We start from the raw sequence: 24,927 nt of genomic DNA, 5'->3' as shown, positions 1-24,927 counted from the left end.
TTTATTGTGGCTTCTTTAACCTTGTACAGTGCTGAATATGGTTTTTTTTTTTGGATTCTGTCGCATGAGTGCGCTCTTGTGATCGAATGCTGGTGGTTCCTACACATCGTGCTCACTGCGCATGTTCCCCTAGTTTCTGCTAGCTATAAAGGAGTGACGCAATAAAAAGATGTCAGTTGAGGGTAAAAAAAATTAAGCGCCTTGCCCTGTTGTCTTTCTTGTGTCTGTTGTTTTGGGCTAAACAAAGTATTTATGGATTCGCACGAACCAGCCCATCACTGGCCACGCTTGAAAGCCGACTTTAGCCATTGCGTCAAGACGTGCCGAGACGGCCAACGAAGGAGGGCGCCACCAACAGAGCCAGCGAGATTGCAATATAAAGTCGCTTCCCCTTCCCGCTTGTTTCCATCTTCGTCTAGGATATGTTGCTGTATTGTAGTTGACTTACTGCCTAATAATTTTATGAGGTTCCAAAATACTCTAGGCGCGGTCTTCTTTTTCGCACGTATTTCTGACAACCAACGTTCACTTTCACCTTTTAATTTTGCTTGCACCAGTATTTGAACTATAGACTTTTTCTCCCGGTACATTTCCCATTTACTTGTTAATTCCTCCTGCGGCAACTGTGCCTTCTTTGCCTGCCTGTGCTCTCGAGATGCTTTCTGTCGTTCGGCGATCGCTTCTCGTTTATCTCCCTGTTCCACCAGCTTTTAGGTTTCTTTCTTCTGCTCCAACGAACATGTTGTTTCTCTTTCCGTATTTCTGTCGTTATTACACTTAGTAGCTCACCGTATTCACACTCTTTACTTGGCCATTTCACAAGTTCTTCCTCGACTCTAGTGACTACATTTGCTATTTGTTCAGCCTTCAAATTTGGACTGGCCATTTTGCGCTCCTTGCTCTCTTTCCCAACTACACATCCCATTTTCAAAATGATGCGCTTATGGTCACTCCCTATGCTGCCATGCCCTTCCTCATCAATGACCATTTCTCTCAACTTATCATAAATTCCTTCTGTCATCAGACAGTAATCAATGGTTTATTGCCGGTTTCCCACTTCCCGCGTGATCTGCCCTTCACACTTAGCCCCTGTATTCGCGATAACAAGGTAATGTTGCTCACAAAGGTCTACCATTGCCTTCCTGTTGCTGTCGGTATGGTTATCTAAATCCTGTATGTGGGCATTCATGTCACCTAATATCATAATTCCAGCATCATTCCCGAAATCCTTAATATCAGCAATTATGCATTCCACTACCCTTTATTCATTGTGCAATTATTTCCGGTCCACAAATACGTAACGCCCAGCCACGTTTTCTTTCCCCTCATTGTACCTGGTAACCAAAGATGCTCTTGGCATTTTGAATGTACTCTTTTCCATTTGCCTCCCTCATGGATGAGCATTCCGACTCCCCCTCCCTTTATTTCCGACTTAGTTCTGTTGCACCCTTCCCAAACATAATTCTCAATCACTGGCGGCTCTTCCGAATCCATAAGGTGCGTTTCTATAACCGCATGAACCCCTATTTGTTCTCTATTTAACTGCTCCTCAATCTCTGCCCACTTTTCCTTTCATCTGCCGCCCTGCATGTTTATGTAGCCTATTGCACGGCGAGCTTTCTTGCTTTCCTCCTTTTTCTGTTGTTGACGGCGATGCTATTCTGAGGTTCCCTTAGGGGACCTTCTTCATTACTACCTACTCTGGCCTCCTCAGCACCCGTAGGCACCCCAAAAAGCAACAGCGTGACTATCAAGTCGCCAGCCCACTTCTCGTGCCTGTAACTTAAGTGTATCCCGTCTCGTTTAAACCCACCGCACCGTCTCACTTGCCCGTTCACTTCGACAACCTCGAAGCTTTTCTCTCGGCGCATTTTCCCTATCGCCTCATTCACAGCCACTACGGCCATTTGTACGTGACTGTCACGTACAGGCATCTCCCGCACTGTGCACACCACGATCTGCACTTGAGGGGATAGCTCGCGCAAGTCGTCCACCCCTTTCGCCAAGCGCTAGGCTAGTCCTGTCCCTTTCATGTTTAGGACGTCATTTAGCCCACCTGCTACTATGACAAGGCTGCGCAAGTGGGAATTTTCCGCGAGCTTTTCTTTTCCTCGCTCCATGACAGAACCCAGTGTCTGGCCTGGAAATGTCCCTACCGCCACTCTTTTATCGCCTTTCACCCTCTCCACAATTGCTTCTGAGCACCTAGACAGGGTTGAGTCGTCGGCAATAATCACCATGTCGCTCTCTCCCACCTGTTCCTGCTTCCTTTTGTCCTTTTCCGCATGATTCGAACTCGACAAGGGGCAATGTCCCCTGTGTTCCTGCTTTTTCGGCGTGGCGGCCTCAAGGTAGGTGCCGCTCTTTCCAGCTAACCCTTCACCACGTTGCACGCATTCCACGTACTTTGCTAGCACTCGCTCTCCTGCCACGTCGGGGGACTGCGTTCTATTGTCACGATCATTCTCGGTCACAATGGCGGCGCTGATCAGCCTTTTCTCGGCTGCTTGAAGTTTTTTTTCAACTACCTTCCGCGCATCACGCTCCCTATTTAGCTCATTTTTGAGCTCTTCCACCTGTTTGGCAAGCTCTTCCTGGAAGGCCTCCAGTTTCTGCAGTCTAGTATCGACATCACAGTGCGTGCCGGTTGACTCGATTCCCTTTCCCTTCTCATCCGTCCCCTCATCTGCCTTGAGGGACCCCACGCACCCTGCCCGCTTTCCTGGCTTTCTTGCCATGCATTGCACGGATTTTTCTTATTCAAATATTATAATACTGTAATAATGCAGAGCACGTGCCTTTTAGCAAAAGCCGATACGCACAGGATTCAATTCCTCAAAATGTCGCAAAGCAACTCTCAGCAATGTCTCAAGAGCAACGAATGCCGCGAAGGCCCAAGGTATGACACGCTGTCGCATGCGCTCAACCACGCGGCCACGCTCTCACTTTCCTACCAATACACACACAGTAAAACCACTAATAGCTACTAGTCTTGCCCCCTCCAAGCTACCATTTAAAAGCTACAAACACTCAACGTCCCACCCGGCTACACGTGTTGAAGCGCGTTGCCTGATAGGACGCTCTAACCATCCTGCAAAACGAAATGTACACGAAATACGAGAGAGACAAAAAAAAAGAAAACCACCCTATTACTATTTAAAGGCTAAAAAATCTGCAAATCAAGAACAGAAGCAAGCTCAAAGCATACACAAAAACTTATTATTTTGTCGCCGCCACGGAGCGCAGAAAAGCACGTCCAATCGCCACAAGACCTCAAGCGAATCCGGACGTGTACGCGTGTGGCAGCGCCCCCTGGCAGTTTCCTTCCAAAGCGCCATGCGCGAGCCGGCGCGTTCATCACATTTCCCAATTCCAGACACTGTAGCGGAACTCACGACGGACGGCTGGCGTTGAACAGGCAACCCTGTCTCAGCACCAAAAGATTGAAATCAAGTGTATGGCACCCTGTTTCTGCCTTTGGAACATCGCTATTGGAAAGGACAAATAAAGCTTCAGCGTACTAAAAGTTCGAGCTTGAGCGACGTTGCGAACATACATTAGGAAAAGCTTGGGAGCATTACTTTTCGTAATTTGTTTGGGCAGTAAGTAGCGTATGTAATGTGGTCCTGTACGAAGGGTTGGGGGCCAGAGATTGCAGCTGGGTGGTTGCTTTGATAAGCAGTTGTTAAAATTGCTTTTCCTCGTGAAGAAAAACGAATAAGAGACATCAGTAGTTGACACAAGCATAGGAAAAAGTAATATGTGAAAGGAATTTACGGAAGATCCCGAAGTTAGTGCCACGCCGGGCTGACCCGCAGCGGAGGTCAAGCAGGGGTTAAGTACTCCCCATACGTGGCCCGATCCCGAAGATAGTGCAATGTCGGGCCAACCCGCGGCGGAGGTGCAGTTCGCCATTAAGGGGCCCACATACACACCTTCGCTGGTCATCCTTCTTCAGAGTGGAACGGCACTGAGAGTTTTTTTTTTTTGTATTCGTTCCCGCTTAAACTGGAAAGCTTTACGTATAAATGAACGCATACTTTGCGACTTATTTTCTTGCGTCACCTAGCAATAAGCTAACCTCACGCCAGGCGCGACTGATGCATGCGCCAGACAGCCCGACGAGGCCGGTTGCACACGTGAAGTTCCGCCTTTTCGGCGACCCGTCTCTTTTGGATCTAGCGTGTTTCTTGGGCGCCCTGCGTATTTTTGCGTTCCTTCTGCACTTCGACACGGCACCACTGCACTATTGGGCAGCGGCAAGTTCAGAAATTTTGCATGACAGTCTGCGACGCAGTTCCAGCAATATTGGCTTTTACGACACGGAGCCGAGACTTGTGACGCAGTTAGCGAAAAACAGCTCGGCCTTCCTGGCGTAGTTAATTGGAGTTAATGACTCGTGCTGGGAGACGTTTGCGGTGCTTTCTATGAGCCTCAACATTATTATTACTTATTTCGGTAGTTTCTGGGCACGCTCGCTGCACCCGGCTTTGTGACGCAGTTAGCGAAAAACACGTCGGCCGTGTGATGCAGCTTCGCTGTGTATTGAATCTTACGTGGACAAGTTTTGGCACATTCTATGGACCCACAGCATTATTGTAACTAATTTCGTTACTTCTAGGGGTAGTTTTCATGCACAGTAGCCGCGCCCGGCGTTGTGACGCAGTTAGCGAAAAGCAGCTAGGCCGTGTGATGCAGTTGGTTTCGCGTGTACTGCATCTTACTAGGGCAAGTTCATGACACGTTCTCTGACCCCGAAAATTATTGTAAATAATTTCGTTAGTCCTTGGGATACTCTTGAAGCATGCTCGCCGCGCCTGACGTTGTGACTCAGTCAGCAAAAAAGCAAGCTGGACGTGGTGGCAGTTACTCCCGTATTCAGAAATGCATCTTAACGTGAAGCCCATCCTTGTTGACTTGATTTAAATGACGCCTGTCGAGAACGCACCCAAAGAAATGCAATGAGCGTCTTGGGCGCGTTCGCCCCAGGCGTCATTTACATCAAGTCAAGCATGAGCTTCAAGATGCATATCTGAATACGGTAGTTAGTCTGACGTGTCCTGAACCTTGGTGAGACAAGTTTGTGACGCTTGCTATGGCCCAGCAACATGTATGTTGTGCAACAAGCGCAACAACGCTTGTCGAAGACGCGACGAGCGATTGCCAATAGGGATAACACTGGAGTCTAATGCTTGCACCAGCAGAATGCGAAAAAGATAACGCCGAGGAGCTAAAGAACCAAGAATTCGAAAATTCTGTCTTTCTGAGCGACTGAAAACAGGCTTACACCCACGCATTTCTCTTGAGTGCGAGTAGAGGGTATTCTGCGAACGCCTAGCATGAGGCTCTATTCTCCCTCCTGCCCTCTCTTTCATTTAATCCCACCTCCCCCATCCTGCTGGCGCAGAGCCGTGCTCCCGCATGGGTTGCAGAAGATAGTGCCAGCTCCTTTCTGTGTCCGTGTTCACTTCGCGCTACAATCCAAGATCATCGTTCCTCCTTTCCCACAAGAACCACTTCTCTCTGGCGGCTGCACGGCCACCATTATCCACCATGTTGACTCCCTGATTGGCTCTCGAGAGCTCACGTGTCTTGAAATTTGTGCCGGAAAACTCAAGTTTTGCAAAATGCAGTTTTGCGTTTTTATCGATATGACGAAACGTGACGTGTAGCTGCAGATTTTATCGACTAATGCATTATTGTGGCCCTTGGCAGGACGTTAGCGCTTCAAAAAGAAAATGAACGGTGGCGTACAGAAGCCAGTGCACTACGTCTGCAATCTAGCAAATATGTGGTAGCGATCCAAGATAGCCGCATGTCGGCTTGCTGATCGGCAGAAGGAATATGTTGTGGGGAGCGTCACAGGAAGGGCCGTTTCGTAAACGTCAATTTGATGTTGCGTGACGTTGCGCTAGGCCGCCATTGCAGAGATTTTCCGCCATAATTTGTGGTGCGACGAGCCGCGCGAATTATGCTGATGAGTCGCCATATTCAATGGCGGCCGTGAGAAATGCGTATCGCCACATTTTCCCATCGTTTGGCGCCATGAAAATCTTTTGTTCACAACGCGTGCGCATAGTATTTGCATCGTTCTCGGGTGGTGTTGGAATTTGTGTTTTGGGCCACCAATTTTTTAAAAGAACGCGTTTATATCAAATAATATTGGTTGAACATAGAAATTTCTGCAACATTGTCCACTTTTCACTGCTGCGTTTGTATTGTAATCAACATTAATGCCTTTTCGCACAATCAGAAGTTATGACGACGATATCTTTTTGATTTATAAAAAGGAATGTACGTAAGGCGGCGCCTTGAAGTTTCCTCACGGGGTGCGAGTAACCAGTGAAGTGAACAAGAGATGGCAGCACCATCGCTTGCGTCACGCAAGCAGATGCCTCTGGCGTGCGCAACGCTATCGGCGACATTCGGCCGTTTCTCAGCCAGCCAAGTTGGGCTGAGTCACTTGCGTTTTGCGAGATAACGTGGCTTAGAGCGTGCGCTTATCGCCACGGGTAGGTCGCGTATGTTCTCTCAAGGCAGAAAACAAGCGCGTTGGCAAACGCACGATGACTCATTTCGTTTGTCGGGGACACGCGTCCTAGCTAATGAAGCAGACGACGGCTTGTACACGGCAGACGACGGTGTGCGTCACGTTAGGAAAGCAAAACGGGGTCACCAGCGCCAATTTGCACGCCTCGCGCCTACGTCACGCCTCGAAGAAAATGGCGGAATGTCCAGAAAAAAGCCCATGGTCTGGCTGAGAGCCTGTGTTGTGGCCACCTTTGCGTATGTAGCGTACTATCGCGTCAGCTGAGGCCACGTTTGTTTGGAAACGCGCAGTAGCCCTTGCACTTGTGCTCTTAAAGTGCAGGAAATAATGCCCGGGAATAGGGGAAAGGTTGGAAATCAGATGTTTTCTACATAATATATAGTACGGCTTGGAATGGAGTCCTGTATTTTCGACGCCATGTATGTAGAAGCGAATCCCCTTTGTTTGTAATGTCGCCCATTCACCACTTTCGCGCGTTTCCCCTCTACACGCAGTATTCCTGTAAGGGCTAAATACCAAAATGACAGATGCTTCTAATTTATTTTTCAGCTGATGCCGTCCGGTGGAGCTTCGTACGGGAACTACTGCTGCTTATTACCTTGTGCCACAACGTTAGATGAACGCTCAAAAATCCCAGAACGAGCATTTATATTGAGCGAAATAAACATTTCCTCATTTACAAGGCGTTTTGCGTCCACTTTACGAAATTACACGTGGCAAAGATTCGATGGAGGCTCGTAAAGATTGTTTGCAATCATTTTATTTCAATAAACGATTCTGCACGAAGACCGCGCGCGTTGAACAGCAGAAGCAATAAAAAAAAAAAAAAAGACAGGCGCCGAGTAGCGCAGTCGACGTAGCAATTGCCAGCTAGCGTTCAAAACGCGCGCGCCCGAAGCTGAAACCGGAAAGAGTTAATCCCATCCGTTTGTTACGCTACAGTCAGTTCGGCCGCTGGGCTCTATGGGAGTGTCTGCTCTTGTTGAATGTCGTCTCTGTCGTTCGCTTACAACGGGAGCTAAAAGCATTTCATGCTTTTAAAAAATGAAGTGAAATAAAGAACCGCGTGGTGAGGACTCACGTCATCGCGTTTCCACGTCATCTGCCCTTCACACTTAGCCCCTGTATTCGCGATAACAAGGTTATTTTGCTCACAAAGGTCTACCATTGCCTTCCTGTTTTTGTCGGTATGGTTATCTAAATCCTGTATGTGGGCATTCATGTCACCTAATAGCATAATTCCAGCATCATTCCCGAAATCCTTAATATCAGCAATTATGCATTCCACTACCCTTTATTCTTTGTGCAATTATTTCCGGCCCACAAATACGGCAAATACGGCAAGTTCTTATTGAGCTTGTGCGTACAGGGTTGTCCACTCTTACTGGAAACAACGCGAGCGCGTGGCCGCTCTGTGCGGCGCGCCACATGAGCCCGCCTGAAGAACTGCTTGCACGGGTGCGTTGAAAGCCAGAGGCGTGTCGTCTGCTATTCTGGCAGCGTGTGCAAAATCTCGCCTAATACTGGCACCGTAGTTCTACCTGCTTCGCGCTTTATGAGCGCGCGGTTTTCCTTGTAAACTTTCGTAAATCACTGGGTGTTTTATGGCACGCAGCACAACAAACTGCTTGAAGTGGTAAACAAGTCGTCCAAGAATAACAGTTTTTTTAATGCGCAAGAATTATATGGCTACTTCTGTGCGTCCAACTGTCTGTGACGTGTGACACGATGCACTCCATAGGTGTACATGTGGTCCAAGTGGGGTATATATGAGAATGCCTTATGACTATGTGCGACTAGTGGGCTTTATGATTATGACTATATATATTGAGTACTGAAGAGGTATTAGGAGTAATTAAGGTTCAAGACTAATAAGCAGAATTACGATAAATTTAAGCTAAATGAGGCTTATTAGGACAAATGAAGGGCAAGAAAGGCTAATAGACATTAATTACTAATTAAACACTTACGATGTAAATTAAATTTAATTTAGGTTAAAGTATTGAACTGTTGAAATATGGCAACTGCAACAGGTCACTGCAATACTTTCAGCACATTGCGTCATCCTGAGTGCAAAATTATCGACTGGAAATAATACCGACGCATTATCTGACAAGTCCGGTTGGGGAGTTTCTGCAGCAATTTTTATAGAGGTGTTACTTGTTTCAATATGTAACAGCCCGCCGTATGCATGGCGGGTGTCTACTCGTCCGAGTTTACCTAATGCACTCGAAACCAATATCAGCACTATTCATTTGAACATTTTACCAGTAGCGCTATGTTTTAGGTTGGTAAAAGCAATGCAGCCGATCAAGCTTTTCCTGAGGCTAGTCAGTGACACGTGTAGTGCGTGTTAACGTCTACTTCTGTTTTCACTTTTGGTCGCTTTGCCTCTGGACATTACTTAGCCGTCCGTTTATTAAGACAGAGCGGTTGCATTGGCTATAGTAGAGAAGTTGTGCGCGTTTACAGTTTGTGATTCTATAATAAATGGATCGATTGAGCAGGTGGAGTACACTAAGCCACGGAAGACCGCGAGAGAGAACAGACATGCAAGGAAAAGGGGCGACGAAAACATTGCACGAAATGTTCGTGCTGTAATATGCGCCTCAGCTCCTCTGACTTTCGACGTGTTACAAACACAGCCACGGAAAGCAAAAATTCGCCGGCGATTACGACACTCCTTAAAGCGAAATTTAAGCACAGCTCCACACGTGTTTTGATTTCGTGATATAATGGCTGGCGCGCTCAATCTGTCTCGTGTGGCACGTTCCAAACGGAGCGAGGTGTGGCACGTCTGCCTCGCTAATCGGGAGATCGCGAGAAGCAGAGCGTGGTGGACGCGTGGGTGTGATTCACATCAGCCGCCGCAGACAAGCCGCAGATAAAGCGCGTACAACGCTTTGTTTCCATAGAGACGACGCGCACTACGCTGGCGTCATACCGTAGCCATTGTTTCCGCACAACCCGTCTTGCGCGGCTCTACGCTTGTCACGCTTTCGTTCCACCAACGACGAGAGCGGCCCTTCGTCGCGGGGAAGTCGTGCCACTAGCGATAATACCCAAGGGAGCGTCATATCGAGCCTTACTCGTAGCCGCTCGCCATCGCCCCTTGTACGAGCAGTGGCCCAATCACACACCACGGTACCGCGGATCGACCCGACCAGTTGTCATCGCGGACGAGCCTGGTCCTCCCCCACCTCACACCTTCTCCATTCTAGCTCCTCGAAAGCGCAGATGAGATCGCCCACGCGGCTGCTGATGCCGAGGCCGCCGGCAACTCTGCGCATGCGCAAGCCGTCTCCCCTCCGTTCCTTTTCCGCGTTCCGCCTCATGGTTTCGCTTCACCCTCATCCTGGCTGTCGTCTTTCTCTCAGCTACCGCTGCGCTCCGCGTTCGATTTCATTCTTCGCTGCGCTCGTTCGCTCGGTTACGTCGACACTCGCCGCAGGAAGGGGCCGCTTCCACCCCGCTTTCTTCTCTAGCGCGTGCAAGATTGAGCCACCATCGTCGGCTCACCCTCGCGCGCTTTCACTAGCACATACAGCATGAAGCACGCGGCGACGATGTTGTCGCCCTTGAACCTTATACGGAACATGACGGCGACGGCAGAGATGCGCCTGGAGTGTCCATATGATTTCTGACGCAACAATAAAATTTCGTAAAACTGAAAGATGATCACCCCGTATACCGTTGCAGCGCGCCTCAATCACCAGGCAACAGCTGGCCGGGCGGCGCGCGCACAGCGGGGCCCTTCTGAAGATTACTGTGAAGAACGTCTACCAGCGACCTGGTATACGCACCTGCAGGGATTGTTGCACGAGGTAGCGCACCACATCGAAGAAGGTCCTGGAGTTCATCAGCTTCCGGATCTCGAGATACAAGTCCGCGTCGTGCAGCGATTCCGCCAGTTTCGCCGGCTTCGACATGTAGTTGTAGCAGCCACTGCGAGCGTCCAAGAAACGGCCGCAATTCACTCGGCTGGCCGATGGAAGAGCGTGCGGATGTTTGAAAAGCCACGAAAGGCGTAACCCCTTCAGTGCACCAATTAATTACGTCTGTTGAAAATATACTTTTAGCCCGTTCATTGCGTCTTCATCGTCGTTAAAGAGGTACAAGTGAAGAACATAGGCTGCATTCAGAAAGCTTCTGATTCGTAAATGCTGCTTCCCATTGATCAGCTTTCTTCGCTACTTGAATGGAATTTGTGCTGGCGGAAAAGTGTAGCATAGGCGCGCATGCGCGCACGCGCGCGCGCGTGTGTGCGTGTGCGTGTGTGTGTGTGTGTGTGTGTGTGTGTGTGTGTGTGTGTGTGTGTGTGTGTGTGTGTGTGTGTGTGTGTGTGTGTGTGTGTGTGTGTGTGTGTGTGTGTGTGTGTGTGTGTGTGTGTGAATCCACGAATATGGGCTCCACGGCTAAATATGAAGTGCGTTATGAGTTACTCGTCGTCAATTGTGCCCGAACAGCAGCAAGGCACTTTAGGAATCTGCTTCGCACAATTAATTACTGTCAAAAACAAGAACCGATCATGGTACGTGACAATGTACTGACCTCGTCTATTTTGTAACCCTTTCGAATGGCGCGCGTAGATGACCAATGTTTATTTTATGATGCTTATTTGCAGGAAGGGCATATAAATGCTAAGGGTTGAGGAGCGTCCCACATGTTATCTCCAGCTCGCACGTGCCGACAGCCAATCGCCAAGCCAGTAGCCAATCCAACTCGCCTCGACGGATAAATTAAGGACGTGCAATAACCTGGATTTTTATTTTACAAACGATTCTTTGTTTACCGCTACCTTAATTTTGCTCAAATTTCGCATCGGAATGGCATTTTATGGTCCAGATTGTTCCATAACATTTGACGTTGTTAGTTTGTCAAGAAAAAAGATTTCAGGTTACATTCGTCCCCGCCGGGCTAGTAATGGAAGCCCACCTAAAATACGACGTTTTGCCTTACTGCAAATACCAGAAGCGACTTTGTGACGTCATAACCACCATGTATCGGACGCTACTTATAAGGAGGAGCTCAGCCGAAGGAAAGTATGAATTTCATTTTTTCTTGGCTAGCGTGGTACATAACAGCGCCAAGCGTAGTATAATAAATGATTAAGACAATAAAATGCGACATTGCACCAAAATTTGAGGAGGAAATTTAAAGCATTGTAAAAGGCTAAATCATTCTTAAACGTGTTTAAAGCTACAGTAACAGAAATTATTTGACCCATATCAGTAAAAAAATATCTTGTACCACCAAAAAAGACTCGGCAAGCGCCGTCCGGTCTACTTCCCTATCTGTGTCCACGTCTTATGTGCGCTTCAATCTAATTTCAAACATGAGCCGCTCTTACCTGGAAAATAGGCTAAGCCAGAAAAGGGGCAAAAATGAAAGACGGATGGCGGCGCCACCTTTTGGTTCTTGCACCAAGTCGCAGTGACGTCATGGACTGACGTCATGGAACTACATTGTATTCTAAATGTGTCTAAGACTGAACTTAGCAACTTCGCTTATTGAGCCACAACGGCCCAAACGCAAAAAAAGAATACTTTGAAATCCGTGATGTCATATTCATGTGCCTGCGCTGGAGTTTCGTACGAAATTTTAAAAAAAGGAATTCTGACTCTTTTTTTTTTCAGTAACCATTTACCGCGATATAAACAAGAATTGAGTTTCCAAACAATACTTTATTACCTTGCAATAATTTATTGTTTCTTATTATCGTATCTTCAAGATAAAAACGCAGGAAGCCGTACACGGCTTCCTGCCCCCCAGGCGCCGAGTTGTGAGCTGCTGTGGGGAGGGGAAGGAAGGGCTAGAACTGTGGTTCGCTCCTTAGTTCGTCGCGGTAAGGGCAGAAAAGTCGCCGAGGGAAAGAGCGCATGCTCTCGAGCTTGTTGCGAGTAACGCCCCTTCATCCACGCGCCACCGCCGCTCGGCGGAAACGTGTATGGAGGGGCTTTAGTTACGAGGGGCGGTGGAGTGGGTGGACCGTCATGCGTGCGCTCTCGTGCAACCGAGTTGTGCGGTGGACAGGGGCGTAAGGGGAGAGTGAGCAAACAGTCACGCGTGAGCTCTCGCGTAACCAAATTGCGGAAACGGACGGGAAAGAACCCCTCCTTCCCGCCCGTTTCCGCACTGTCGCTCACTTGCTAACTCGTTCATTCCCACTGTTCACACACACTGACGATAATCGCTGATGGCTTTTGTTCTTTTTTTTTTACGATGTGGGCGCAAAACCGCACGTGTTGTATTTTAGGTGTTGTACTTGATGGAAAACTGCTTCGTGAGTTCTCGCGGCCTCGTCGTTTCGCGGGAGAGGAGTGCTCGCCTGTATATGGGCTTCAGGATGTGCATGCCCTGGCGTATCTCTTCCTTGCGCTTGATCTCCCGCATGCCACGCAGCGTCGCGTTGAGCCTGAAGAGTGCGCTCACCGCTGCGCCGTCGTAGAAGCTGCCCCCTTTTCCCTTCCACGAGCCGCACACGTAGCCGTAAAAGTCGGTGCACGGGTTCCTGGTGTCGTTCAGCAGGCTGTCCAGATACTGTTTGGCCTCCAAGCATTCTGCAGAAGCAATGGGTGCAACTCGGAAGACCTTTTCGCCTATTCTGACCTAACCTATCTATAACGTATCTACTAAAGGTCTCACGAATGCATCTACAAAGCAACGTCACAACCGGCTGCTTCCGCATTCTGCAGTATTTGAACAAAGTTCTCGTGAACTAAACTTTCCCAGAGAACGACATATATTCGCTCAATATAACGCCGTGGAACTATATATATATATATATATATATATATATATATATATATATATATATATATATATATATATATATATATATATATATATATATATATATATATATATATATATATATATATATATATATATATATATATATATATATATGTGTGTGTGTGTGTGTGTGTGTGTGTGTGTGTGTGTGTGTGTGTGTGTGTGTGTGTGTGTGTGTGTGAAGGTTAATTCGACGTCGAAAAGAATGACTCTACGTGTTAGAAAAGACTCCGACCCGTACTATACTGGACATAATGGTGCGTCTATGGTGTTAGACCTCGCTGACCGTGACGGTCAGCCTTTGGAGGAGGGAGCGGAATGTTATGGGGTCGAATAAAAACGACAAGGCGGGCGAGTAAGAGAGGACGACGACGTGAAGCAGTAAGCTTAAGCGACGGCGTGAAGCTGCAGTGGGAAATATAGTCTTTTAAGGCGATAGCCTTAGACCTCTATGTTCCGAGGTCGCGTTGTGAGGTACAGAAAAAACGGTGTGCACCGGGAAAGGGAAACAGCAGCGCCGGAGGACGGTTCTTAGAAAGGGCGGAGGAGCTCAGTCGGATAGTTGAGGGAAACGTCACCTGTGGCGCCGAAAGGCGTTAAAGGAAAGGGCAACAGCGACGCTGGGGAGGAGGAGGAGGGAAATGTCAGCGGTGACGCGGGAGGGCGTTGAGGCAACTGCGGCGCCGGGCAGGAGGAAGGAAATGGCAGCAGCGCCCGCAGAGCTTTCTGGAAACGGCGGCAGCACGCTCGCTGCGCACTCACCCGGCTTGTCTACCTCGCCGCGTGGGCTCAGAGCTTCATTCCACATCGCTACGGCTGACGATGCACCAGGCCCTAGTCGCGGACAGGGAAGAGCCAGAAAGTACGCCACGGCGGAAGATGCCATAGCATCGAGTAAAGAGTGGACGCTCCCGTGGGCGCCTGCGGCCGACTTTGGCTCTCAGAGCACCTAGCGGAATTGGCGAAACGCATCAGCCTCCAAGATGAGCGCCACACGCCGCCGAATGTTGCGAGGGTGTGAGACCATAGTTTCAGTTTCGTTTCTTTTTCTTTCTTTCTTTCTTTCTTTCTTCTGACCCATATCGGTGCATAAATCGAGTGGTTTCATGCAGGCGCTTGTGCATCTGTTTATGTGTTGCGACGACGAGCGCGCAAAGCTGTTTCACTTTGTTATTTTTATTTAACTTCACATTCGTTACGTTTGAAGTTGTTAGCACAATGATCCTGCCAACTGTTAATGAGGAAGTAGTAATTAATCGTTTGTGATATTGTACTTCTAATAATTCACACCGAAAGGAGTATTTTAAATAAATGTGTCATGTTCTTTCAATATCTATCAGCTTGCTGGACAGCCAAGAACACGAAAATAGCAGACAAGAACTTATTGCAGCAAGATTCTAAGTGACAGATGCCTGAAAATAAAAAGAAACTGCGAAATGCAAGTAATGCGAGTGTCACACGTCGCACTTTTAATCGCGGTCAAGCCCGATCCGGATTGAATTTCTCGGTCGCAATTGGTTCCCTTGCGGAAGCTGCGCGAGGGAGCCAATCGTAGTCGAGAATTTTGATCCGGATCCGCCTGATCCGCCTGATTTGATCCGATCCGGATCCGGATCCGGATCCGTGATCGTGTGACACCGGTATAATGGAGAATAGTCGCAAATTATTGGCGCGATGGCAACAGACTTCACACAAGCATAACAACACACGCAAGACGTGTCGTAAGTACCCAGATAATGAAAAAAAGACAGATAAGCCAGCAAATTATTTACTAAAAATACGATTGTTCTAGAAGGAATAAATATGACGCCTTTTTTGTACTTCTACAACGGAGATCGATTTAATGTAGCAAAACTTTGTCAATGGTTGTGTGCCAAAATAAAGTGGCTACCAACATCATCATCTTTAATTCGTAATACAGTGAGTCCCTCGTTAAGCAGCAGCAAGATACTGGCATATCAGCCAATTATGCACTTCGACAATGTTAGGGTCGTCACCTGCTGTCTTCGAAGCTATGCAATCGTCATCTGATACTTGGAAATGTTCCCTTGAATATGCATGATATCATTTGGCTGTAGAGGAAGGAAAAGTGGAGATTCCTGCAATACGTGCCCGACAGAGACAGAAGGTAAGCGATACCGGAGCCTTCAAACCTTTTGAATGGAGATGCTATGTTTCTTTGTGTAATGCATATTTTTCTGACCTAACACAGCGACTGTCTCTGGTATTAATGTATGTAACCAAAAAGAATGGCTGTCAAGGAAGCACTGTAAAAAATGCAGAGATACAAGAAACTTTCTAATGAAAGGACTCCATACAATATTAAAACGAGAAAACACGTATCTGCAGCCCAATGCAAAGCAGCTAACAACGCTCGAGCGCACATAGCCTGGTACAGACGTTGAGAGAGCGCGTTATTGCCATACTGCAAATATTCCACGTGTACGGCTTTATATATAGCCATATTTAGTTTGCAAAACTGGCGCACCATGCTTTTTCAGAAGCCGCTCGCGTAACTTTCCTGAACAAATCAACATAAAGCCCTCTGTATTGAACGGCTTGTGGTCATAGGCCCCATTTCCTTACGAATCATTTTACTTGAAATAACGTAAGTTTGGGCACGTCGGTGTTTCGTTTCTGCATCAAGCGCACTACACAAATGGGGTTTTCCCTCTAGTTTTGTCTTGTGTGCTAGATGCAGAAATGAACCCTGAACTAAATGAAATGAACTAAAGCGAGGAAGGGTTTAGTGCCCTGCATCACTGGCGTGGTGTATGTGATTCCTCCCTCCTGTGGAAAAATGTACGTGGGACAGACAGGAAGGTGCTTAAATGATCGTCTCAGGTGGCACCATAACAATGTGTACAACAGGGCCATCTGGGTACTCACTGCCGCGACCACGGGTGTAAGCCTTACTTGGAAAAAAGCGAAGTGCTGGCTAAACATAGTTGACAGCTGACACGTGAAATCATTGAGGAAGATTTCATTAGGAAGTTTAACATAGCTCGTGCGTCAGTTCTTCGATTGCACTTTCATCTCGGGAAATAGCGTATCTTGACAGGGTTTGAATAGCAAGTATTCCGTGTGCTCCGTACCTACGTGGCTATCATTATCAGCATTGCAAATGACGTTCCAAATTTTTTGGCCGATCATTAACATATTGTAAATGGTAGCGCACTATATATTTATTCCTTCATGGCTTTATCAAGAAACTGTTGTAAATCAGTGCTGTGTGCTTTTCGCTCTCTCGTGTCCGTGTCTTTCTTGCGCTGTGGCCTTTTCCAATGAATCACCGACAAGCCCAAGCTTCCACGCTGTGTTTACTCTTCGGTACACGTTATGGCGCCTCCTCGCAAGGGGCGAACCGCTACGCAAGATGCGAATCGTAGAGCCATGCGCGCGGCTGCAACCAGGTAACATCGGGCTCAGCATACCGCTGTGCAGAGAGCAAGACGAGCCCCAGCACAAGCTGCAGCTCGCCGTCGACGCTGGGCGGATAGTTCAGATCGTTCTCGCGAAAACAGCGCGAAGAGACTTGGCCGTGAAGACCTTGTAGTGTGTGATGCCGAAAATGGAGCTCCTATGCAGCCGTTCCTCCAGCTTACGCTGCGACTGTGCTGCGTGTGCAGCGCAGGCCTGTGCCTTTTTCCCGCTGCGCCATCTACCACCGCACGCACCGCACGAGTGTCTTCTTCCTTTTTGGCGTCCTCCGAGATTGCGCCGGTGGCACAGCTCTGTCGAGCTGTAGAGGGGGGGAAGGGGGGGGGGGTTCTATTCTGGCTAAAGCCCCTTAAACTTCGTAAAGTAGTGCCACGCTTTGAAGAATGCCGCCTCCTCCTCACGCACTCTGGCCGAGGCCGACGCCGCATCCCTATTGGCCTAATAGCATCACGTGGGCCCTTGCGCAGTGAATTAGCGCCATTTTTGCTCGAGAAGCGTCTACGGCGTGGCGAGGAGCGCATGTTGGCGCTGTTGCTACGCTTGAGCAGTGTAGGCGGCGCCACGGTCGAGGAGAGAGTGTGAAAGAGAGGAGAAATGAGGAGGAGCGAAAGCAGAGGAGGAGAGTGTCTCTACTTTACGAAGTTTGGGGCTTTAATTCCGGCGGCGGCTGCGTGCGGCGCAGTCACGCAGGCCCAATCTTGAAGGCGACCTGCGATGGTGACAGAGTGCGCCGAGTGGTGATTGCTTCGCGCGCGCTGCGTTCTCGCCCCTTAGTTAGCGTTGAAGCGAGAGGCAGCACGAAGGACAATTTCTCACTGCTGCAGCTGCCGCCCTTTCTCACTCCAGCGTTCTGAAAGTGACTGTGCGCGGCCATCGAGTTAGATATGTTCACGTTTCCTTGTGCGCACGTGACACCATGCTTGTTAATTTCGTTAGCAAGCAAATCTTTGCAAGCTTCTACGTTCGATGAAACTGATCTCCTTACTTCGTGTAGCTGTCTGCTAATTTGCTACCACAATCGATGCTTCACCTTTTGTGCGAAACTGCGACCTTCCTAAGAGCTTCCTAAAGAGGCCAAATATATAGACACAGAGTGGCCGAACTAGGCTATGAACGTTCATCGCTATAAAAAGGCCTGCTCACTATCGTGCACGTTACAGTAATCGGGCACAAAGCTGCTCAAACCATATTCCCGTGGCCTCACCATCGCTGATGCATGCGACGCCCTCGGGTATGTTGGTGCCACCGAGGAAGAAAAAGAAGATTAGGATGGCCATGAATACGACGAGGAATCCGGCCACCGTTATCACCAGGAACAGGGACATCTGGTCCTTGCTGCTCAGCGTCTCAGTGCTGCTTTTAGAGCCGCCTTCTGAAATACGCGCATGCACTGCTTTCAAATGTCACGTCAATGGCGTCAGGCTCTTTCGTGAATCGTCAGAGCCTTCTACAACAATTACTAGGGGCGAATGTGGCGCTAGTGTCTAGAGCTGCATGCGTGGCGATTCACCAAGCATGGGCAAGAGGGTTATTTAGTACATCGATTGACCTAAACTTTGTCCTTCTCGCTTTAAAATGATTCGAGACTTGGCAAGCTGATCATTTTCCACAGTATATGCGGTGTAAATAGTAACTATTAGACTTTGCGTACGCAAAGTTAGGGCGCACGAACTGCTGGGCTTGCAAAAGAGCTGTAGAAGAATCGACATTTGGGCGAGTTGTTACTGGTTGAATATCTTGAAGGGGCAGCGCAAGACGACAAAGACAAAAGACAGGAAACATACAGGACAGCGCTGAACTCACAACTAACTTTATTAAAAGGCATACACAAACTTAAGTACTACAACCTATGCCCTTGTTGTGGGCGCAACCTTGTGGGCGGAGTAAAAATTTTAGCTTCGCACATTCGAACGTGGTAAAAAAATGGCATTGCGTTTTCGGTTCTACTTTCCGCACTTTTGAAAGCTTGTTTCCACCAGACTTCTGAGAGTTTTTAAAACAATTGGAGCGTTTGAGGCGTTTGAGAGCGGCAGGTTTTCGGGAAGATGCTATCCGCTTGACCGTGCAGAAGTTTGTTAAGCGTGTAACATTAGGAGCGCCCACAAGAATGAATAATTTAGAGCCTGCCGACAAGAAGAGAAAGTACTTGTAATTCCATATGTAAATAAACTATCGCACAGTTTCAGGAATATAGCAGACGGGTTTGATGTAAAGCTTCTTTTTTTCTGCCCCTAACAAGATTATCAAAATTTGCGGTAAGATTGATAGGAAGTTGGCACAGGCTGCTTCCAACTCCTGCTAGGAAAGGCTGCGCTGTTAAGTACACATCCCCGCCTGTGCACAATGGGAGTTGTTTACGAGCTTCCATTTTCCTGCGGTCACGTCTATATCGGCCAAACAGATCGATTCCTGAACATTAGATTGTCAGAGCATAGGCGCTCGCTAACGGGTAATGCCTATACTCGCATGTCGCACGACATTGCTCTGAGAATGGGTGTACTCCATACCAGGCACGTACCCAGGGGGGGGGGGCGAAATTAAGCGGCATACCCCCCCCCCCCTGCCCGCGCCATCAATCCTTACACACATTCCTAAAGCGCCGCCAAATCAACGTTGAGACTTGACAGCTATTCACCCGCCGTGGTTGCTCAGTGTCTATGGTGTTAGGCTGCTGAGCACGAAGTCGCGGGATCGAATGCTGGCCACGGTGGCCGCATTTAGATGGAAGCGAACCCCAGGTGGTCGAAATTTCCGGAGTCCTTCACTACGGCGTGCCTCATAATCAGAAAGTGGTCTTGTGGAACCGCGTAAGCATCCGCATTTATCTACGCATTAAAGGGAACGTTGACATCATCTGAAAGTATAAGACCGCAATTTCGTAGCGATGCCTGTTCCGATTCTATTTGTTTCTATGCTTGTCAGAGCGACACTCCGCCTGCGTTATAATTAAAATTAGCCGGACGTGAACTGTGGCTGATAAATGTGGCATAGAATCGAGCGGAAGGCTTCTCTACAAAGACCTTGTAAAGTCCCTTGGAAAGGAAATTTTGCAGTTGAAGTTTCCGTCCTGGTCCGAGGACTAAACACGTCATCACTGCCTTTCCTGTGCAGCCCTCCTACGTGGTGAGCTTACCGGGAGGCTTGTACATGCCAAGACGAAAGTGAATTATGGGTGTGCTATTCTGGACGCTATCAAATTCCCCCATGTTGTCGAACTGGCCATCCTGTCACTGGTGACTGGCTTCCGGTATGGCTAATTTCTCTTGTTGGCTAAAATTGTGCCATTTCGTCGAATTAGAAGTCCGGTCATCTCTTATTGGCTCCCGCGATGGCTAAGCTTTTTATTATCGGCTCAGCTTGAGACGTATACCATCAAAATAACAATCCTATTATCTCTGATTGGCTCCTGGTGTACCTAAGCTTTTTTTATTGAATCAAATTGCACAATGTTGGCGAATTTACCATCTTGTCATCCCTAATTCGCTCCCGGTGTGGGTAAGCTTTCTCTTAATGGCTCAAATTGTGCAATTTTGTCCATTTAGCCTTCCTGTCATCTCTGATTGGCTCCTGGGGTGCTTAAGCTTTGACTATTGGCTCAGTTTACGCTGCATTGTGAAATTCTCCCATTTCTTCGTTTTGAACCAATAGGAAAATGCGCAGCTGAACCATGAGCCAATCGAAGATGACAAGATGGTGAACTCGGCAAAATTGCGGAATTTGACGGTGACTAGCACAGAAGAAGGAAATAGCTATAGGAGAGAGCATCGCACAAAACGATTGAAGTCAAGCGTATCGAAAAACATGTGACAGTAACAGAGCCCGCGGTAGGTTTTGGCACTCCAACTTAGCAGGCAGAGCTATATGGCAGGGCAGCCGAAGAAGTGTGCATCAATTAAAAGCTGCCGCGAACCAAACATTTTTGGCCACTATGATGAGTCACCGAGGTCACGTGTTGGGCTGACACTGCAAGGGAAAAGGTGAAGGGAATGGCTTCGTGGAGAATGTGGCTTATCAAGGCTGGACTTGTTTCCCAATGCTCTCTTCTACTTTATGTCCTCGCTCCATGGTGTTCAGAATAGCAACCCATAGGGCTACGAGCCCTTTGCCCAGGAGCTGTGCGTTCTAGCCATGCGTCACTTCCGGCCAGTGGTAACGGCGTTTTTTTTTTTTCAGTTTCAGTATCAAAAACGTCTGCTTTTGCGACCCTTTCGCGACACATTCACTTCTAGGCTCTTTACGCATCCCAAAATTTCGTTGAGCTTGAGCTATCGGCAGGTGCTCGAAAGCTTTGTACCGCCGTTAGTCGCGAAGTTTCAAAATGCCTCGAGCGAACTATGGTTCACGGTGAGATTACATTTCGCGGAACTCGGTGACATGTGAAGGGTAACGCCTGAAACTAGTTTAATATTTCTGGCTTATTTACGATCTTTGAGAACAATTACTGAATCCCCGTTTTCTCTCTATTTTCATGCATTATAGAGGTATGCCCGCAAAGCCTTCGATGGACTAAACGAGCCACCTTTTTCATATTGCCTTCGTACAGGTAGCAGGCTATGGGTAGGTTTCTGAGTTTGCGGAGTTTATCTTTGGGCAAATTCGGAGGGCATTTTTCGTTGCGTTTCAATTAAACACACAATTTAACGCACAATTTAGGCAACTGTTCTCTATACAAAAAGTCACTGTCAACACTAAAAAAGCCTTCTTGAGCAACTAATAGCAGTGTCATTGTCGCTGATTACAACTTGTCATATATACAAGCACACTTCCCAATTGCGATATGCAAATACTTTTCAATTTTTGTATCCGAAAGTGTGGCACGCTACTCCTTCTTCAGGACACTGAACAAAGAGAACGCCCTTTCAACGTTCGAACTTAATACTGGGAAGGATAGAAGACACAGTGCACAACTAGAAAGGAGAGGTCACTCGGTTGCATGAATGCGCCAGAACACGGCTCAACGAATTATTTGACATCGTATGCCTGATATACTGCAAAAAAGTATGCTTCCATTCGGGTGATGTCAGTGTTATATGCCACAAAGAAGGCAAACAATGACAAGCCCCGAATGTCCGGGACAAATTGGTCTTCACGTTGGGGTTTATAATTTGCACCCAATACTAGAATCAGTCGTTTTATTCTGCGATTCCCTGGCAATGTTCCTTTCGACAGTACCGTTCCGTCTCTCAGCCACTGTGTAGTAGTATTTCCTAAAAGAAACAAGTGCGTGAGATCGCATGCCCTCCTCAACAATGCCAAGCATGCAATCAACTTACTTACCGAAGCTCATTACCGTTCAGCAAAATTTTAAACTGCGTGATGAAGACAGGACATGAACAGAAACCGACTAGACCAACGACATGCCTTAGCCCTTTATCGTCTCTTTGCTCCACTCAGCAAAGCGAGCATACAGCAATATACGGGCCAAAACCAACGATCTGATTGTGAGCCATGCCATAGTGGGAGGTATTACTAATTAATTTTGACCACTGAAATGCTTTGCTTTGCAACCAGTACACGGTACAGGAGCCTTCTTGCATTCCGCCCCCTTAGAATTGCAGCCGCCGCGGGCGGCTTCGAACTCGTAACCTAGTGTTCACCAACGAGCGAAAAAAAAATCACGCATGAGCTTATGTGGGAGTTACCGACGTATGCGTAAGCATTGTGCCAGTTGCCCATCTCCGCGCAGCCCGGTGTCATTATCATTGTTACGAAGCTTAATCCAACCAGTATAAACGTTTATCAACCCTTATCGGTTGTTATTAACCTTATCGAACTAGATCCGACCTTTATCCACCCTTATCGGCTGTTGTCAGCCTTATCTGACTCAATCCGAGCCTTATCAAGACTTATCGGTCGGGTAGATATCAAACTGGTCGCAATCGATCCTATCCTTATCAACCCTTATATGTCCTTATCAGCCTTATCTGGCATGATCCGATCCATATTTATTTATCTATTCATACCTCAAATACCCCATTCGGGGTTTTACATGAGGGGTGGGCATATCGGGGTCATATTTTCAATGAATGCCTTGAACGATGAATGAATGGAGTGGTGCACCGCTTCAGCAGGCAGATGATTCCAGTCTTTCGATGTTTGAACGAAGGAAAAGTTAAGATGAGCGGTGGTGCGAGCTGGAGGGGGATAAACAGCCTTTGAATGTCTATGACGGGATGAAGCGCGATGCGCAGGCGTGATGTCGGTCTGGTGAAGCAGCGAGTGATAAAAGTTGTAAACGAGACACAGTCTCGCTGTTTCGCAGTGGTGCTCGATGGTTGGAAGGTTCACATATGACTTAAGTTTAGTGATGCTAGTGTGGTAAGAGTAGTCACAGTGAATGAACCAGTGCTGTTGCCAGGTTAGACTGGTATGGGCATGCATAGCATGCATAGCATGCATAGCATAGCGTTGAGCCTGCGTAGTCCAGTTTGGGGTGAACAAGTGTTAAATATGCGAGTAGTATTACTGAAGGGGGAACAAGATGTAGATTACGGAGCAGGTAGCATAGTGCACGAACGAAATCATTGCTAACGCTGCAAATGTGTGAGGGCCAACCGAGGTTACTGGACAAGTTAATACCTATGTACTTATAAGTCACAGCACAAATTTCTGAACCGCCGGCGACGTAATTAGCGGAAGTAAATTATTGGCGAAATTGGATAGTAAGCAGCGACGTCTTTTCTTTTTTTTTTTTTTTGACGTTGACAGACATTAGCCAATTATTACTCCAAGTTTCAGTGACGTTATAGTCGGACTGGAGAGCACGAGAATCAGCGTAGTTAGTAATAGGACGATACATTACGCAATAATCAGAAAATAAACAAATTTTCGAAGAACAACCTCTCGGTAAGTCGTTAATGTATACTAGGAAGAGTAGTGGCCTCACGACAGTGCCTTGCGGCACGCCGGAGATAACCAGTGATAAATTAGACGAGCATTGGTTAGCGTAAACGAACTGTTGACGGTTAGTCAGAAAGTTGCGCATCCATTGGAGAACACAAAGGTTAAGATTAAGACGCGATAGTTTTAAGAAGAGCCGTCATTTCAACTCTTATCGATCCTTAACCTTGTCGAACTTGATCCAACCCTTATCAACCCTTATCAGTGTTTATTAACCTTATCAGAATAGCTCCGACCATTATAAGCCCTTATCGCTCTTTAGTACCTTATTCATCCGCGTCAAACCATTATCAACCGTGTAAAGACCCATCTAATCCCTCATCACTAATAATCATCCTTATGGACTCACTGATTACTCACTTACCACCGCCAACGGTTTTTCTTTCGAATTTATTCTGTTATGTGCATTATTTATTTATAGCGATAAGTCTTACGTGAAAGACGGACGGACGGACGGGTTTTCTCGTTTGGTAGGCGTACAAATGTTTACGCGTGTAAAACGTGTAAGCGAATTTTCTAAAAGAATGGCCGACATTCTGGCTACCGCCGCTGCCAATAACGATCAACGTGATAAATCTACGGTTGCCACGAGGATTGCCAATCGTAGCCCTCATTTACAAAACAGAGTTTCATGAATGAGACTCAATGCTCGTAGCAAAATGTGGGCCCTCCTGTCACCGACCATTCTCTACAAATGGAGATATGGTTAGAAGCAAGCGTTAGCTAAGGGCCAACTATGATTTCTCTATTCAAATACACTGGAAACGGAGACATTTCTAATGCGCTCATTAGACAACCGATGAACTGATTTGAACGAGATTTGTTGCACTTAAAGAAGCTTAACTCTTTTGGCTGCAGGAAACAGAATATAACAGCTTCTAATATTGTTCAAAAAATTACCAAGAGCCGGTAAGCTTAATAGAAAGGAAGCCAAAAATTTCATAAATTCCCGACTGTGCACCTAAACCAGATACCAAAGTTATGCAAACTGCATCTGTTGCAGCAAGGGAAGGGTACAAGCTTGGTATATGTGTTTGTACCTCACATTTAATTCTTACAATGTCTGTGAAACTTTTACAAAAGTCCCACGCAAGCAATTAGGGGTCAAACGGTGGCGTACATTCGAGCGATTCTGTCCGCTCTCGACTCAATGTTTCAATAAATAAAGTTTACGGAATGGGGATATCATTTCTTATTGCTTAGAGACAGAGTTGTCAACTTGATGCTTCGGCTGCTTTTCT

General features: G+C 47.4%; 1 protein-coding gene across 1 annotated transcript in view; it reads right to left on the bottom strand.

Moving 5' to 3' along the window:
• The window catches only part of LOC142588731 (neprilysin-3-like), a 92,463-nt gene that overhangs the window by 39,869 nt on the left and 27,667 nt on the right, over positions 1-24,927 (bottom strand). Inside the window, exons 5-7 of the mRNA XM_075700547.1 lie at positions 17,991-18,158; positions 12,879-13,110; positions 10,354-10,495 (exon numbers count right to left, since the gene is read on the bottom strand). Coding sequence (XP_075556662.1) covers positions 10,354-10,495; positions 12,879-13,110; positions 17,991-18,158 — 542 coding nt within the window. The remainder of the gene's footprint in view (positions 1-10,353; positions 10,496-12,878; positions 13,111-17,990; positions 18,159-24,927) is intronic.

This window comes from Dermacentor variabilis, chromosome 7, assembly GCF_050947875.1.
Source record: "Dermacentor variabilis isolate Ectoservices chromosome 7, ASM5094787v1, whole genome shotgun sequence".
Lineage (NCBI taxonomy): Eukaryota > Metazoa > Arthropoda > Arachnida > Ixodida > Ixodidae > Dermacentor > Dermacentor variabilis.
This window is presented reverse-complemented; position numbering and strand designations above follow the sequence as displayed.